This window comes from Erithacus rubecula, assembly GCF_903797595.1.
Source record: "Erithacus rubecula genome assembly, chromosome: 3".
Classification (NCBI taxonomy): Eukaryota; Metazoa; Chordata; class Aves; order Passeriformes; family Muscicapidae; genus Erithacus; species Erithacus rubecula.
The window spans coordinates 147,811,663-147,826,655 of record NC_136689.1 but is presented as its reverse complement, the minus strand read 5'-3'; the positions used below and the strand labels follow the sequence as shown (position 1 = coordinate 147,826,655).

Sequence of the window (14,993 nt, the reverse complement as noted above, 5' to 3'; positions counted from 1 at the left end):
AACATGCTGCTTGTACATAATCACTCACTCCACCATCTGTTTGCTTCCCATAACTATTGCTTTGTCTTCAGTGAAGTGTTTCTTGGCTTTTCCAGATAAAGTTGTTTTTAAACTTGCAAAACTTTGCAGCTGGACACATAAACTTGTAGCAGTGAAAATTTTGAAGCAGAAAAGTAGAAGGTGCTTTTCACAGATAAATAAGATTCTGTTCTGAAGCTAAGTGAAACATGTCCCAGATGAGACAGCAGATTTGAAAATAGCACTAAAGAGGTACAAGAAGACTGAAAGTTGGAAAGAAGAAAGACATTTTTCTTCTTTATTCTCTGAGAATAATGAACCCAGAGGCTCTTCTTTTATGAAATCTCCAGCCATCAGCATGAGCCATAGTTTCCATTTCTATCCAAGTAGCTTTCTGCCTGAAGAAAATGGAGCAAAATTTATTGGCTTTTGTCAGTGAGATTCCCAGTGAATGCAGTCACCTGTGATCACAGAGAGCATATCAAGGTCAGAGTTAAGGAAACTCCCTGCTCCTCTTTTTGAAGAGCTCTTCTGACAGATCAAACTTTTGTAGAAAAGTAGGTTGAGGGTTTCAATGGAAAAATAAGACTAGAAATACTAACCTGTTATTCTATCTTTGACAATATAATTCCACATCTAGGATTTAGCTAAAGATGTTGGACTAAAAGGAGCTGTTACAAACTTGGTTTGTTTTCTACCTTTGCAATAATTTTATATATTTCATTGATCTTGAGATGGCTGCAGTAGTTCTCCAGCAAAGTCTTGTCAGGGAAGGTGCTTAGAGACCTATGGATGATGCCAAAGTCAGGGAAAATATGGCAAATCTAGATATTCCAGAAAGAACTGGTGGACTGCTGCAGTGCATCTTAGGTGTTCCACAGGAATGGCAGGAGAGGTACTGAAGCAACCACATATACATGCAAAGTAAATAGTTTGCTCTGCCACTGCATTAGCAAGGAAACCACTTCAAACAACTCTCTCTACCTAGGGAAAAATGTAGTAATAATAAGCAATAGCATAAGTCTCCACTCCTTGCCCCAGAGGTTGTCTACTAATCCTTAGGAGCCTTTGCACTCTGCAGGCTTCCTTTTTCTGTCCTCATTTGTCACAGGAAAAATATTTGTATGGGTCACAGGCATACTGCAATTCAAAAAAAAAAAATTGTTCGCCAATGAATCCCTTTACATATGTAAAGTAAACAACAAACTATGTGGGTTCTCTGAGGAAAACAGAAACTTGTTAAAGAAGCTAGAAATCCCTCCTGCTTGTGAGTTGCTGGAGCCCACTGTGCTGATGCTTCTGAGAGGGAACTGAATGCACTTGCTAGGGTTTTCTTTTCTTTCATTTCAAAAGCGTTCCCTGGTTTGAGATCTCCCCATAGCTAATTAAAGCAAGAACACAGGGCGACATTAGCTATGCACCAGAGTGGGAGTCAGAAGATGTGGGTTCAGTTCCCAGCCCTGCTACTGACTTCCTGGGTGACCTTGGGTAAGCCTCTTGATGTTGATTTTCAAAAGACCTCTGGGGCCAAATTTTCATATTGAAGTTTGGTTTTCAAAGGAGCTCAGTATCTAGTGATTTCCATGATGTTGATTATGGCCAGAATTTCAAGCAAGCTCAGCAAGAAATCTGCTGAGCTCATTTGAAAATCAGGCTCTTAATCTTTTTTCTGCCTCAGTTTCCCATCTCTGACAGTGCTAGTGAAATATTTCTCTTGTCTGTCCTGATTGTTTAGACTGTAGCTCTGCAATGCCAGAATTGTCTTTTCATGAATGTGTATAGTGTCTTGTATAGTCTTGTTTAATTTCTTTTATGGTTTTTAGGCATTACTGTAATGATTGTTACACCAGTGTTCTGTTTTAGCAAAGAAAGAAACTGTAATCAGAAGAAAGCCTAGTTATTGTGTTGTTTCTTGGATCTGGGTGAAAATCTATACTGATTTCTTTAGTTTACTTGGGAGGATGTCATGTGGAAAACACCAAAAGCTGTATTTAAGATCAGGATATGTAGGTTAGCTGCCTTCTCTCGTCCAGCAGGGACAGTTAATCTATCCAAACAGCCGGTTAGGTCGGTTTGGCCTGATTTATCAAGAAACTTATTGACTGTCTCCTACTACCTTGTTATCCTTCAACTGCTTATAGTCCAATTGTTCAATAATTTGCTGAAGAAAATTTTCAGGCACTGAGTGGTGTGAATTTCCATACACCTTCCTGCCTCCCTGGTTAATAATGTGATTCTGTTTGTAGTTCCTACTGCACCAGCTCTGTTTACACCTTTCCCACACTGCTTTCATGCTCTTGCAACATCTCAGAGCAGCATAACATTCTCTGTTGGCAAAGGCATAGAGTGCTTCTTCACTTCATAAGTGCTGTTTGCTTCCTGGGACCCACTACAACCCATTCCTGAAATTCCAGATCAGCACTGTCAGTGATAATCGAGCTCCTGGTTTCAAGCTCTGTGCTGTACAAGCCAGAGGCCAAATGTAGTAACCCAGGAATGTGTGATTGCAAAGACTGTCACTTCCCAAGGAACTCTGCTTACTGCTAAATGACTGCCCTTTCCACATACCTGTGGGTGTCACTAATGCAGTGACTCTTCCCTGCTAGGTTTGTCATATATGGGTGGCCAGCACCTCAAGCAGCTGAAAGTTTGGAAGTGATCATTTCCTATGTTTACAAAACCAGCATGCACTTGCTGCTGTTTTCCAGATTCCCCTGTACTCCCTGGCTAGAAATAGCTATTATTCAAGTGTGTCCCTCTGAGGAGTCCTTTTGACACTTCATGTTTTTCTTTACCTGAAATGGGATGCTGTACCTTGATTAGCTCTGCAATGAAAAATCTAGCAGGACACCTCTAGGAAGTGTATATGATCTTGGCTGTTTTTCAGTTAAAGCTTAGTGCTATGGGAAGAGCTTAACTGTGCCATTTGTCTGTGACTAGAATTTTCTATTGTTGTATTTTTTAAGGGAGAGACTCCCTTTTTGGTCTTTACTAAGAGTGATTTTCATTTTCTTGATCTAACAAATAATATTCTAAATTGTATTACATGTTCAGTATTGGCATGCATACCATGCCAAGGTGGTACCTGATTTCAAAGAGCTGTTATCTGCCAGGACTGGTATCTGTAAATAAAAGCTTGGAATCAGGGAAATACTATAGATGGTTTGAGTTTAACAGACCTTTTGAGATCATCTAGTTCCAACCCCTCTCCCATGGACATATTCTGCAAAATCAGGCTGCTCAGAGACCTGTCCAACACTTTCAGGCATGGAGTGTCCACAGCTTCTCTGTTCCAGTGTCTCACCACACTCATCATAAAGAATGACTTCCTCACACCCAATCTAATCTGTCCTCTTGCAGTTTAAAAGGTCTCCTCTTTGTCCTGTTGCTGCTGGTAAAAAGTCTCTCTCCAACTTTGATCTGATCCCCCTTTTTATATTGATTTAGTCCTTAAAAGGTTTCCATTCCTTCCAGTTACTTAACTCAGCTCCCTTGTATTTTTACTAGCTACATCCAAATGTGTAGAAAAGGAGAAATCTTAAATTACCTTTACAAACCAGAGAATCCCAGTAACACTGAGCTATCCTAAATTCTGGGTTGTAAGGCTACGCTTGATTTCTGATGTGAGAGAAGCACTGACAAAAAGGTGATTCCTTAGGGTAGCTCTTTTGTATTCAATTTTAGTTTCCTTCTGTAATTAGTGGAGTTTGATTGTTTCACTTATATTAAATTGTTTATTTTGAGATATAAACCCTCCATCTTCCTCAGCATCATGTGGGGATTGTAGGTGTTTCTACAAAGGCTGATGTGCCAACCAAAGAGTGCAAGGGAAGTTAATAGTTCTTAAGAGGTAAACTGTAATGTTATTCCATTCTGGTAATAACTGTAAGACTAAAATAACGAGCGTAACATTAACTCCTTTGCCAGAAAGATGAAGACTGTGCAGGATGCCCTGTGATTTAGCTATGTGCTTGTTATCCCTGTTACAAAGCACCAGTGACACTGCCAACTGCTGTCCCATCAACTCAACATTAGCTTCCCTTGTTCTGCTTGTCCTGCTCTGCCATTCTTGTTTCTGCTGCTGTGTGCATCTGTGCTGAGGTTGTTCAAGTCCTTTCTCTGTCCCAATTCACTCCCCTATTAAAGCTGATCTGCAGAAGAAAGTGCAGGCATAGGAAGACCTTGAGGGTTTAAAAGACTTTGCCTAGTGTTGGACCTTAGTTAAGCCCCTCACAGTAATCCCAGCATGTTTGCCATAAAGCACAGTCATTTCCAGATTGCCTGTTATCTGCACCACGCAGAATGTCAAGGTGTAGTCAGAAGTGCACGTTTTGGGACATAAATGACAGAGATGGAATGATAAGAGTTTCCTCGTGCATGTAGCATTAAAGAAGATGCACTCTGCCAGTTACACTTTAGCAAATGAGAATCTGCAGAAAGGGATTTAAAGTAAATATCAATCAGACTTAAAATTAACTACTAATTACCATCAGAATCTACTAGGCTTCTGCAGTTATAATCCATGAGTATTTATAGCTCAGGGCTCTAGCATTAGGGTTTTTTTTACTGACTGCCACTCAAGAAGCCTAATCTTACATCACAGCACAGGTTGAGAAAAATCATCTCAAACCAATGACAACATTATGTCTGGCTGCACAAGGCCACCATGACATTGTTTTGGAGGATGCTCTATATATTGAGATTAGGAACATTTTTTTGTTCCTTTTGGGAACATTTTAGTGAGGATTATTGCAGTGAAGATCTTCTCGGTATGCACAGTATAGCTCATGCAGAATGTCTTCGTACTCACACAGGCAATATGTCACCCTGCTTTAATCTAAATGAAAACCATGCTGTTTTATGATCCAGCAATGACCAATCTGTAAGTTCCTCTTAAACCCCCCCTAAATAACAGCAGCTCAGTTTTATTTCTTACTTTGTTTTGATATTAATTATTATTTCTTCTTTTTTTTTATGTAGCTTAGCAAAGATACATTATTTTATAAATATGACTTCCTAGATAATTACCATGTGTTCTCCAGCACAAGTGTTGGTGTTCTTAGAATAAACAACCAGATATTGTGCAATTACTAGAAGATACTGGTGTTTTTTTCTGTGTTGTGTTTTTTGCTTTTAGTGTGGAACTGATGCATTCACTAAGAATGTATTTGGAAATTGTTCATAGCCTCGGTTACTCAGGGGTAAGACAGTGTGGTCTAATAGGAAAGGTAATGGTCTAACACACAGGGTGCTGGTGGTTCTGGATGTATTCCTGCCCTGTGCCTCAGTTTTCCACCAATGAAATGGTCACAGTAGTAGAACTGACCTCCTTCTATAGTGCTTTGTGTTCAAGAGAAGAAGGGTGTCAGTGCTTCTTTTTGTTGCTTAAGAAAAATTCCTCTTCTAAGGAGGTTGTCAGGACTGTGGGCTGGTAACCAAGGCAGGAGCAGAGCAGGAGATGCAGCCCCAAGCAAGTACCCTGCCAGTGCCTGAAGCAGTGACAGGCAATCCCAGAGGCATTCCAAGCAGTGCAAAGTTGCAGAATTCAGAATAACTGGAATTGCAATATACAAAATACAGGAAAAAATTATTTCTATTAAAAAACTTGGGAGATGAACACAACTTCTCTTTTTATACATCCTAATAATAAAACTCAAAAGGTTATGTGGATATATATAGTGTTTCACTGCACATTGACTTATATTCACTTGATGTTACATTTTAAAATTAGGTAAATTCATTCTGAAAGTAGGTAAGAATTTTAGAAAGCATTGTGAAGTGTTGAAATGCATCACTTAGAAGAGAATTGCAAATGCTGTCTTCATTAAAACTAATTTTAAAATAAAATATAGCACCTAAAAATTTCTTTCAAGTGCTTCAACATTTAAGGGGGTGGAAAAAAGGGTATTTTGTTCCCACCATTTTGTTTTCACATTTTCTTATTTGTACTCATGTCCTTATTCAAGAGCAATATTTTACATCAGTCTTCTGGTAAAGGGAAGCACATCTGCTCTCCCCTCCTTCCTTTGGGTGAAAGGGGCAGTGGAGCTGGTTTTCTGTACTGTAAATTTGCCCGTTCTCAAAGGTGACAGATTGTTCTTTCCTGTGCTTTCTCTGCAGTTTCAGAGCTGCTGAGTCTGTGTCATTCTTGCCAATCACAAAATCAACAGGTTAGTGTTCAGGGATTAGAGCTTCATCCCTCTTATGATATATCTAATAAACATTCCTACCTGTGCCCCCAACACAACAAACTCCATGTGTCTGTGTGCACAACTTTCCTGGCACATTATTCTAACGTATTTTCAGAGAGCTGTTTAGAATAGGAAAACAGTGAAGTCTCTGTCAGAAAGTCTTTTGAGGAGAACATGAAGAGACAGATTGAATCTGAGTGGTAATTTTCTAGGGGGATGATCATTTAGTGTAGCTGGGGGGTTTTCTGCTCACTGGTTCCATAGCAGCCTGTTGGATGGACTGCTAGGGACCACTGCAACCTGATCTGCTTGACCCATCACTGTTCTTTTAGTTTTCTGTCCATTTCCCTGGAACAGTTCTGTTCAGGAACATATTCTAGCAGAAGCTTGTTCCACCAGAAAATCTGTCACCAGTCCACTTTTTCAGAAGTGAATGTCTACAAGAATGCACAAATGACATACTGCAACAGGAAAAGTGACTCCCAGCCACAGGGGTTACAAGAAACATGATGTTACCTTTTGTTTGCAGATGCCATAGCCATGATTTCTGCATTCAGAGAATACTTGCAATGGATTGTTCTGAGAAAATATGAGTTAAATTTACAGAACAGACCATCCAGGGACTGCTAGGGACTTTTGCAAAAATGGATGGGGCTCCCCTCTGCTGTCAATACCAACAGCTGTCCTCTCACTACTCCAGCCCAGGATTAACAGTGCCTTCCTCAAGTCCAGTGTGGAAGTGGATTAGGCTAAACAGCCAAAAGGCACTCCTAGTGCAGATTAGGAGTGTCCACACACTGAGTTACTGCCAAGTAGTTAATGCATTCTGTATTCACACCCTCGCTTATTTTGCAACAACTTCCCTGTGTAGGCAAGCCCTACATGTTCATGTCATTTGATGGTTAGCATTGCATCAGTGACATTCCAGATTCTGACCACAATGTTAGTAATGGAAAGTGGTTCATCTTCTAATGAAATGGCAGGCTTTTTTTTTTTCCTGGTTGAGTCTTTTGCAACTTTTTCTTTCATGTGCCTGGAGTGAATTTCTGCATTTTTTAAATGTGTGTGATATTCTTCTGATCTCTGATATATGAAATGATGCTCTTTAAGCATGGCAATTGCCTTTATACATTATACTGCATGAAGCAGTGATTGCTCAGCCTTTTTTCTTCTGAAGAGCAGGAAAAAGCCCAAGTAATAAAAATGTTCTTTACATATATTTGCAATTTACTAGCTTGTGTCTGATGTATTTTTTTCCTCATAAGATATTCCAGTTTTCATGCTTCACTCATACTGTGGCATCCTTAATACTTGTGCTTCATTGTCACATGCCTGGCACACACTCAGTCTGTTTATCAGTTTGGTTTATTTTCAGCAAGTCTCTGGTACTTAACCTGCTTCTTAAGTTTACATGCCATCGTGGGTGATGGTAGTTAAGATGGAAAAATATGATCACCTTAGGTTTTCCAGAAATAGTAGCTCCTCTGAGCTTACTAGTGAACCTTCATGAGCATCTTTCTAGGTAATCTTCATCTCCCTCAGCAGCTTCTTCATATTGAGTCCAGGCAGCAGCAATGAGGAAACTGCAATTTAAAATGTCATCCAAGGACTCTGAAGTGTGGATTTCTCATGTTTCTTTGCAATAACAGAAGGAGCAAGAAAGCTCCCTCTGTGTTTGCCTACCAGATTGTTTGAGTTGTGTGGTTTATAATCAAAGATACATCCTTTCTGTTCTACAGACACACTGTGCAACAGTCTGAATTTCCCAAAATCTAAAGGCAAAGTTGGTCTCTTCTCACTTTGATTAGTGTCTGAGTTGAAGGTTTCACAGGGTTTTCTAGAGTTCTTGTTGGGTTTTTCTCCCTAGGATTTGTAGTCATATTTTATTAATATATTAAACAGCAGATTGTACCTAGATGCAAGTGTCTTTCAATTTCCTTCACTTACATTATTTCTGTAAGAGTTGTCCAATAACATTTCCATCAAATCACAGTTTCTCTTCATTTAAAAGCCATTCTGGAAAACTGGCATCAAGCAGCTCTGCCCAGTAGTGAAAGGGTAAAATGGGAACAGTATTTCCATTTAGAATAGTTTATTGTAAAAGACCTGAAGCTTAGTGGGACAAAACATTGTAAAATATACAAATGAAATTGATGGCATTAAAGGAGTTTTTAGAGGATTGATATTTAGTGTGAGACACAATCCTTTCTTTCCCTACTATTGTGTAAATGAACTAAAAATTTGTTAATACATTCATCTAATTTGTGTTTCACACTCCAGGAAAACAAGAATGGCTTATATTTACAGGATTGTCGTTTTATTTTGGATTGACCAAATGCACCTCTGTGTGCTTTTGACACAGTATCTGTCAAACAGGGCACATACAAAGCACTTGGCAGTAAATTACCAGCAAGTTGCTTGGCCTGGGCAGGAGCAGGTAAATTTGCAATTGCAATCTGGAGCAACGTGTTAGAGGCCACCTTCCTTAGATCAACTTTGTATTGCAACACCAGCAAGTAATCAAATTGTAATGTACTTCAATGCAAAGCCTAGTTTGGCTTGGTTGGCAAATTAAACTATCGCATGCCTCTGGCAAAAAGCACAAAGCCTTTGAACTGTTTGACTGCAGCTGTAGCTTGCACACCTTATTTTCCCTCTTAAAAATCAAATTAAACTCTAACCTGCAGCCTCTGTGGTAATTTTCAAGGAAAATTAAACTGTTGCTAACATTTCTAGCAAAGATAACTGTCTCTAATCAAGCTGAAAGGTCCAGGTCAAAATTACCCTCTCCAAGTTTAGACAAATTCATGGAAAGAAATCTCCAGGGTTTATTAAGTATGAAGATATTACCTCTGACTTAGGAAGTTCTTGGCCACAAATTGCTAGATACTGGGAGAGTTTGCCAGGAAGGTATTACTCTCTGCTTCCCCTCTTCTTTTACTCCTATAGCATTTATTACAGATCCATCCCTAGGGAAGGACACTGGACAGTTGTTCTGGTCGGCTTCTCTATTCCCAAATTCAGAGCAGTGATGGGCATGCTGACCCACTCCCAAGAATTACCTGGTGGTCCCAGCAGTGTTAGGTCCTTCCTTTAGACTTGCCCCTGGCCCTTCCTCACCCCAGATGCCTTCTGACTCTTAGAGCACAACTCTTGGACGTGACAACGTCCTTCAGCTCCCCCATCTTTCATTATTTTCTGTGCCCTGCTGGCAGGAACACTTGGCATCTGACTTGTCCTCATAACATTCATGTTTTTCTTGGAGCTCTCAGAGATAGGATTTTTCCCAGCCTGGATGAGTTGCTGTTATTTCTATGGAGTCAGCAGTACAATAGACCCTCTTGGGAGCCAAGACCTTGTCTGTCTGGGGGCTCAGGCTTACAAAGACTCAATCCCACATGCTTAACATTACCCTTTGATTCTCAGGATTAGTGTCTGACCATGGCAGGTGAGGAGGCAGAACAGCCCAGCATAAAAGGAAAGAAATCAATTGAGTTTACATTGCAACATGTACTCACTGAGAACCAGGTTAGAGAAACAGAAATCAGAGAGAGTGCATTGCTGACACTGGGAGCAGTGAGCAGACAGTCGTCTCTTGGTCACAGAAATAACATTGACAGTGGAGAGGATTTTTCCTCTTGTGTTTTTTTAACATGTATATTATCTATGCTTAGTATAATTCACAATCCAGCAGTTAATGTCTCTGCACTATGCTTTTCCTATTTTTAAAAGTTTGCTTAAAAGTGTTCAGTCTCTCTCAGCAAAGTAAAAACTGAGCTAAGACATGTTAGTCACAATATTATCAAAAGATTAAAGTGATAGAGATATTAATTAATACCAGCATTTAATTAAATTGAACAAGTTAAAAATAAAAAAAAAAAAAAGTTGGCAGTTGCAAAATTCATTATGATGTGTTTCCAAAAATAGATACCTTTATAAGAATGCAGTTTTATTACAAGAGCTGTAAACATCATTGCTGAGATAGCTAGATAGAAAATGTGTTACTAATACTTGTAACATGTTTCAGTTGGCTGGAATGGAAAACTAGAAACTGTTAAGGTACTTAATGTGTGATCTCTCAGACTACCAAAATAGATGTATGCACTTCTGTTACTTAAGGCAACATCTGAATTTTGGGAACAAGAACTTAGTGTTTTCTGCATCTGGTTTTAATTTGCAAGGAAAACTCAATTTTATAAAAATATAACCTGATTTAGCTGAAATATGTATGATCTGGTGTTTTTATTTCTTTCTGTAGAATAGTCAGTCTTGCAATTTAGATTCTCCAAATTTTTATACATTTCATTGGGTAAAAAAATCCCTTTGACCTCAATGAAAACATCTTCCACTATGAGACTAGAGATATAGATCTACAGGTTACAGCATCTTTCTGACCAGCTTAAGATGTGTGCCTGTGTCTTGTGTAATCTCTGCAAAATTTACTATCGCTGAAAAAAGTTACTTTCCTTTCTTCTCCTGTAATGTAGAACATCAAGCAATAACAACAAATCTGTGGGTGGTTTATCTGATTTATGCTAATTTGCTATTGACATTCTTGAGGTATTACTTGCATCACCCCAGTCTTGCATATTTGTTTTTTAAAATATTAGCTGCTTATGAAAAGGAAATATTTTAAATAATGATTCATTTGGGCTGTGATCACTTCTTGAAGCCAGGGCCCCAATCTGATAGGCTGTATACAAAGTCATTGCAAATGAAATGCAACCTGAAGTGTTTAAGATAAGCTTGCAGCAACAGGACAGTTTGAATCCAAGAAGATTAATATACCCACCTACAAGGATTAGGTCTCAACTCATGAAATTTCAGCCATTAAACATGAGGCATCTGAATCACCTCCAAAGTCAGTATGGGAAGAAAGTTGCCCCAGCCTGGGATTTAGCTCACATAATTTAGAGACCTGAGGCCTTCAGGGGAGGTTCAGGCTTGAGCTCATGTTTTTGAATTTGGATGCTTCACTGCAGTCTCCTATATTCTTGTGTCAGTACCTAAGTAAACATACACAGAAGTGATGAGGGAAGTGGTGACTCTTTAGAAAAGTCAGAAGGTGCTACACTTAGACAGGTGAATACTCTTCCAGAAAAAGCCACTTACATGCCTATCTTATACTGTTGGGTTCTAGAAGTAAAGTCACAGGCACAAGCCCCGCATCTTAAAAATTAACCCACCTTCCTTGGCACCTACATATTGATTATTTTTTTTTAACAATTTTTGTAAGTAATCCCCTGTCCTAGATCTTGATATTACTGATGCTTTCTAATGTCATTAATGGATGCGATGCCCTGGTACACTGGAATTACCTGCCACGTTCATGAGTTGAAACAACTTACAGCATAGAAAAAGGTGATCTTTTCCACAGGAAAGATTAGAGCTGCAGTATGTCAAAATTTGCAGATATACGAATTTAAAGACAATCAGAATCTCTTGTTCTTTGTTGGCATTTCATGTAGAAAAAAAAAAAAAAATCATTATGACATTGAAGCAAAACAGTGCATCCCAAAGCTGCCACCTGCCAATAACTCCACTATTTCTTAGCCTTGCTGTCTTAGTGGCATTTCACCCATTGCTTTCCATTTCAAAAGCTTAATTAAAAAACTCTTTTTCCCTCTAAAAGTTGTACTTTTTTCAAATACTATATGCTTATGATAGAATAAACCATATATATGAGCAATCTAAGAATAACATGTGACAGTTTTTTCTGACTAACACAACTGCATTTCTGGTGTCCATACCATTGCAGTTTTGATATTTATAATTAAATTGTGCCTACTTTTTCCTTCTGATTTGCAAGTGTTAGGCAATCAGTATTTGATGAAGGAATGTTAATATTGTTGGTGATTAAAGCCTTGAAATTATGATTGACATTGGACATTTGAGCTCCTTTTCCCCCGAAATCCATGCCCTGTTGATTGAATGAGACATTAGTAGCAGACACAGAAATATCCTTGATGATTACTTGAGTATTCCCATGGTATTCACAGGAATAGAATCACAAGATAGTTTGGGTTGAAAGGAACCTTAAAGGTCATCTAGTTCCAACCCCAATACCTGGGGTTAGAGCACCTAGATCAGAAACATTTCTAAATGCTTGGAATATTGAAATGGAAAGAAGGGCAAGCTCTCATAAGGAGGAAGATGTGGAAATAGGCCTGGCATACCAAGAGGTGCTGTGGTGGAGTGATGGCTGCAGCATCCATGCCAAGAGTTCCCCAGCCAGAGCTGTGCTGGCTCACAGGGCAGCGAGCTCAGCCTAGGCTGGGTGTGAGAGGTTTTGGTTGCTCCACAGGTGCTGTCTGCTGGTATCATCCGGAAGGTGATGGTATCACACAGGCACGCAGCACTGACCATAAGTTAGGAAACACTGCTTCTTAATAGATGTGGAAGACTGAATACCAGGGATGCAGAGATTAGCTGATAGAGTGCAACAGCAGCCCAGGGAACCCTGGCTGGGACACTGTAGACAAATCATGAAGTAATTCTAAACTCTCTGTGTCCACTTGTGTTTCTCACTTCTCCCTTGGAGTGCAGCTTGTGCAGCTGGAGAGAAAAATGTTCTCTTTGCTTGGGACACCTTGAGGACTGCACCTCAGGGACCTTCTCTGCCTCTGCAAAGGCATTGCAGAACTACCCCAAAGGAATGGAAAGCTATGGCAGGTGTTAAGTTTGCTGTTATTATGAGATAAGATTCAAAGATAAACAAATGCATTCAACTGAAAGCCTAGTTTTACAATAACAGAGGAGAGCTAGAAGATAAAACAAGATGTATGCATTTCATTAAGGCTATACTTAGCTCTCTCTCTCTCTTTCTTTCTCTCTCTCTCAATATATATAAATGTATTTATATACATATTTGTCTCTTCCTTAGCTGCTCCCATGTCTGTTTTTGACTTTGGCTAACTAACTTCTGCATGGAGCACTGGTTGGTGTGCCCCTGGGTGCACAGAGTCGCTTAAACCTTTTGTCTTCTGGTAAAGGTGAGGACCTGCAGGTCCTCCAGCTCTAGGTGGATTTATTCTTGTTTGTCTGCCCTTCATTCCCTGGCATTGGGCCATTGGGTGTTTTCTGGGAATTGTCAGTATTTCATTCTGTCCCTCCTCCATAAGGTTACTTTAATAACATTTCTATTGTCTGTGACACTTTCTGGCTTTTGTTACTCACTAATTATAGTCTTACCAAAATACAACAGCATCACTTTATAAATGATGCATTATGATAAACAGTACAAATTCCTTTTAAAGTGTGTACAGTGTATACAGGCTACACAGCAAGCCCATTTATGACACTCAAATACAAACTGGTATTGAGGGTAGGACTGCCAGATCTGCTCCACCTCATCCTTTGTTAGGTTCTGGGGACTCATCTGTGTGTTACTGGGTTTTGGTGAACTTGAATAGTGGATACCAAAGGTTTTGCATATCTTCAGGCCAGCCTGGTCTCCTTCTTAGTCTTTCATTCTAGCATTGGCTGTAAATAGACAGACAGACACACAAACAAACACACAAAGTGGTTACAATATAAAAATCCTCATTTTCTAAAAGACATTATAGTACAGTATTTTCAGTATCTTGTTCATAGAGTGATGCAGAAACATGCTGTGGTATTTTAGATATCGCTGTGAGATAGTGCTTGGCAAATATTGGATTTTTTTAAATTATTATTTTATTTTATTATTTTTAAGAACTGACAATCCACATTAAAACTTTTTTTTTCTTTTTTTCCCATTATACTTTCTCATAAATTAGATCATGGTAATGACACCATTGAACAAATTGATGAAGATATAGCTGTGACTCGGAGTCAGACAAACTTTATTTGTCCCATTACACAGGTATGTATCACTGCTACAGTAATTGACAGGGAAATAGTTATTTCATATTCCTCGTTGTTTTTTTATTACAAATCTGCAGTACCTGTTAAAAAAATTATATTTAACAACAAAATAGTATAAATTTTAAGCATTACCAGAGAAGAACAGTACTTCTTGGGAAGAAAATCCATGTAGCATGAACATAGTTTACCAAGCTGGACCTCATCCTGTAATTTGACTGGAATGCCATGTATGAGTGGCAAAAACACTTCCTGCTGTTTCACATGAAATATCAGAAGAAGCATTTTCATGGGCATTATCAGTTCCTTTAAATCAATCCTTACTGATTACAGATGACAATGAAGAAGCCAGTGAGGAACAAAGTCTGTGGACATATTTATGAAGAAGATGCCATTCTAGAAATGATCCAGACTCAAAAGCAGAAAAAGAAACAAGTCCGGTAAGCTCAAAAGAATGTGTGGAAAAGCTATTTGCTTTGCTGTGTAAGTGGAATTTTACTCCACTTGTTCTAGGAAATGTATTTGGATTGGAAAAGCTGCAGGAAGTAAAACCTCAGTGTCTGCCCAAGTCACAGTCTCCTCATTAGTACTAGACACGTGAAGGTGCTTTTCTTTTTAATGAAAACAATGTGTAAGGAAATATTCAGGAACTGTGTGGGGAAGTAACAGCTACTTGTAGCTGTACAAGAGAAGTAAAGAAATTTCATACAGCCATTACCAACAGAGACTCAGTTTCCTAAAGTTTAATTGCTGATTTGTTCCCACTGCTTATGTAGCAAGCTTTGAAGTAAAAGAAAAAAATTTCCTCTGTGCACCTTCTTTTGATGTTATATTCCAATACAGCTCAGAAATACTAAAACAACTGAGTGTTAAACTGAGAAATCTTAAACCACGACATTTTAGGTAGAACAGAATTTAAGAATGAGATCAGATAGTGCA

At 38.9% G+C, this 14,993-nt stretch overlaps 1 protein-coding gene across 1 annotated transcript in view; it reads left to right on the top strand.

Annotated features, from left to right (window-relative positions):
* NSMCE2 (NSE2 (MMS21) homolog, SMC5-SMC6 complex SUMO ligase) overlaps nt 1-14,993 on the top strand; it is a 125,345-nt gene that overhangs the window by 107,266 nt on the left and 3,086 nt on the right. The window contains exons 5-6 of the mRNA XM_079302982.1: nt 13,970-14,055; nt 14,388-14,494. Of these exons, the coding sequence (XP_079159108.1) occupies nt 13,970-14,055; nt 14,388-14,494 (193 nt within the window). The remainder of the gene's footprint in view (nt 1-13,969; nt 14,056-14,387; nt 14,495-14,993) is intronic.